Source organism: Triticum dicoccoides, chromosome 5A, assembly GCF_002162155.2.
Source record: "Triticum dicoccoides isolate Atlit2015 ecotype Zavitan chromosome 5A, WEW_v2.0, whole genome shotgun sequence".
In the NCBI taxonomy this organism is placed as follows: Eukaryota; Viridiplantae; Streptophyta; class Magnoliopsida; order Poales; family Poaceae; genus Triticum; species Triticum dicoccoides.
The window spans coordinates 529,802,886-529,806,321 of NC_041388.1; the positions used below are offsets into that span (position 1 = coordinate 529,802,886).

General features: G+C 60.0%; 1 protein-coding gene across 1 annotated transcript; it reads right to left on the minus strand.

The window, feature by feature from the left end:
- Window positions 1-1,252: 1,252 nt before the first annotated feature.
- On the minus strand, window positions 1,253-3,048 carry LOC119302549 (heat stress transcription factor B-2c-like). The gene is made up of 2 exons (XM_037579583.1): window positions 2,542-3,048; window positions 1,253-2,410 (listed from the first exon to the last, which is right to left on the minus strand). The coding sequence occupies exons 1-2, from the start codon at window positions 2,839-2,841 to the stop codon at window positions 1,520-1,522; spliced, it is 1,191 nt and encodes a 396-aa protein (XP_037435480.1). The 5' UTR covers window positions 2,842-3,048; the 3' UTR covers window positions 1,253-1,519.
- Between the last annotated feature and the right edge of the window lie 388 nt (window positions 3,049-3,436).

Consider the following 3,436-nt stretch of genomic DNA (forward strand, 5'->3'; position numbering starts at 1 on the left):
ATGGTAGCCCCAGACAACAATCGTAGGGCTACAAGAACTCAAGATGATTTCCTTGAGGAACTTATGCTTCGGTCATGCAGGCCATTTACAAGGCCGGCGAGCTCCTGGCCTCCCGGCACGGCGGCACCGCCGCCGCCGTGCGTTTTAGTTTCACATGCACGCTGACAGCTAAGCTGGCCGGCGCGACCAGCCGGAGGACCACCGTTCTTCCGGCGTCGTTACAATTTTTGTTTTTGATTAATAACATAATTAAGGCAGATGAAAGAGAGCCTTTGGATTGAAACCGACGATGGATTTTGAGAGCAACAGCATGCGTACAGTAATAACATTACTGTAGAGGAGCCGAACCCGCCGTGCAGGAACTTTGTCATGTATCGGCCGTCTTCGTCGTTGTTCCGGGAGCGCTATGTTTCCGCCGAAAAGATGCAGGGTGGGCGGACTGTGTAGAAGAGAAGGCGTCCGCCGTTTCTAGCCGCGGCTAGTCCACAAGGCTACGCACGGGGTGTCTGTTGCGGCACGCCGGGCCAAAAGCACCCCGAAGTTTCTAGCAAGAACCCATACGCTGATGCGCCATGGTCTACCAGAACCCAGGCGACCCAACATGGGAGCTTTTTTGGAGATCCGGGACGGACTCAACCGGAAGAGTAGCGGCACAGCAGCTGTCCCTCTGGCGCGGAGATTTTTTATACCAGTACAACACCTTCTCATCCCAAAGAAAAAAATGGCGGAGACGGCACGGAAGAGAGAGAAGAGAACAACCGGGCAAAAAGGCAGCGCACGTTGCCTTACCTGACCCGCAGCGATTTGGACAGCACGTCGCCGTCTCCGGCCCATCCGTTGCCGAGAGCGAACAAAGAAAGGGGCGCATTCCGCGCGCGCCTTCTAGCGAGTGCCGCGGCGACGTTCACACGGGGTCGGTTTGGTTACGTGCCCCGCCAGACCAGACCAAACCGACCCAAACCAAACCAAGCCCCTGAGTTTTTTTGTTATTTTTTTTTCGAGTTGGAACCATACCCCTGGGTCGCACACCGCACGTGTACCATTCGCATTGACCCGTCTGAACATGACTAGCACCCACACCATATATCTGGCCGCCAAACCACGCTACCGTCTACAGCTATCGCCACTAAAATACCACTTATGAAAGTTATCAAAAATAATAGTAATACCACTTGTGAGCGGAGCAAATCGTAGTTACTCTTTCTCTACCACTACTACTGTCTCTAGCACAAGCAGGAAGGAGCTATTTACATACAGAATATCAAATGTCGGACCAATCTACCGGGATTGCACTTTTCATTTCTGCAGTACGCTCTACCACGACAAATTACACAACGCATAGTATAGATCAAATGAAACAGGAACATCACAATTACAGGGGTAGAGGGGGCAGCCGAGCTCCCCGCCAGCTAGCAAAGTAATGCAAGATCCTATCACGACTCTAGTGATGCTCACAGTATTATTATTTGGTGGTGATTAATAATTAGTAGGTGCTCGAAGCTTCTACAACATCGTCCACTCACCTCGAGTTGGATCTGTCCTGGTCTGACCCGGAGCCGGCCCCGTCCTGCCCGTTGCAGGCCCGGTACACGGGCTTGGGCCGGTATATCGGCCACGACTGCCGCTCCTCGCTGCCGCCGCCCTCGGGCCGCCGCTCCGCTGCCTCCTCCGGCTTCACGTCCGCGCCGTCGCCGTTGCTGTTAGGAAGCTCCCCCCCGTCGCCGTCTTCTTCCTCGTCTCGCGCTCGCTTCAGCCCGATGGAGACGCCGAACAGCCTCGCGTCCGTATCCGGCCCGCCGTCGACGGCGAGGCCGGCGGCCGTGGCCAGCGCCGAGCAGGATGGCATCAGGTCCAGTATCCCCGCGGGGAGCGGCGGCGGAGGCGCCAGCGCCGACTCACCCGAGCAGTTTACTACGGACGACAGCGACCCGGGGCCGCCGTCCGGCTGCTGGCTCGAGGCGAACTTGGACATGAGGCTCACGATGTTGTTGCACAGCTTTTTCATCTGCCCCAGCTCGCGGGTCAACCGCGCGTTATCCCGCCGCAGCCGGTCGTTCTCCTCGCCCATGTCGCCGGACGAGGAGCCCGCGGCGGCGCCGCCCAGGCCGGAGCCTGAGCCGGACGGTGCGGCCAGCGGGAGCTCCTCCGCGGATCCCGAGTTGGACGACAGAACCTGCTCCTCGGAGGACAGCTGCGGCTCCGGCGAGCCGGAGCGCGTAACCGGCAGCGCCATAGGGATCGCTGCAGTGGCAACCGTGACCGCGCCAGCCGCGGCGGCGGCAGCAGCAGCCGCAAGACCCGCCGACTGGACCACCTTCCGGCGGTGTATGTCGCAGAGCAGGCGCTTCTCGCCTCGCCGGAAGCAGTCGTTGGCGAACTCCCACCGGTCCGGCACGATCTTCCTAAATCCCTATACGCCACAGCAAGCAAAATCCAAGGATGAACAACATGGGCATTCCACGCCAAAAATTCCAGAAAGGCCAAATCCCAACCCGAGCCCGAGGAATCAACCAACCGAACCCATGGAGCGAGCGCACGTACGTAGGTGTTGAGCTGCCGCACGAAGCTAGAGAAGTTGTTGTGCTTGAAGTACTTGGGGAGCAGGTCCCGGGCGAACTCCGCCGGCCGCCACACCACGAACGTCGACCCGTCCTCGCCCCACGAGATCACGTCGTCCACCGCCGGGTCCTCCACGAGCTGGTACGTCTTGGTCAGGAACGGCGTCGGCAGGGACCTCTGCCCCGCCGCGTCCGCCGAGGCCACCAGCCCCGGCATCGGCGCCGGGGGAGGAGGCTCCGCCCCAGCCCCGTCCGCCGCCGCGGCGCCATGCTCGGCCGACATCACGCCGGCGCCTCCTCTGCCCCTCCCGGCCGGATCTGGCCCGGGGAACCCCGTAGTAGCTTCCAGATGCGGTAGAGGGCCACCTCACCAAAGAAAGGAACGTACGGAAGAAGCCTTCTGGAAGCTTCCCACGCGGGATTATGAGACTTATACCCAACGGGAGGAGGAGAACGAGGATAAAAATAAGGGAAATGGAAAATTGGAGAGAAAGGCGAGGGGCAAAAGAAAACGCACTTTGATAAAAAATATTTTTTCTCGACCGCGTCACGACGCACACCACTCGTACCGAGAAAGCCGCGGCGGGGTGGACCCGGCCCGCATGGATATCTTCCGCCGGGCGGCCGCATCGGGCCGTCGGATGGGCATCTGGTGGTGGCAGCGGACGGCCCGGATGGCCTTCGGGCGAGATTTGGTTCTATACGGGGTGGCCCGCGGCATGGGTGCGGTGGGGCCGAGGGGTTAGGAAAGAGCGAGAAACTTCGATGGCTTGTCGCCCTTGGGCTTTCTGGAAGGTTCAGGTCCGCGCGGGCTTGCGCCAGGCTGGATGCGAGCACGTGTCGACCACCCCGCCGGCGGTATGGATAAGATTTTGTTT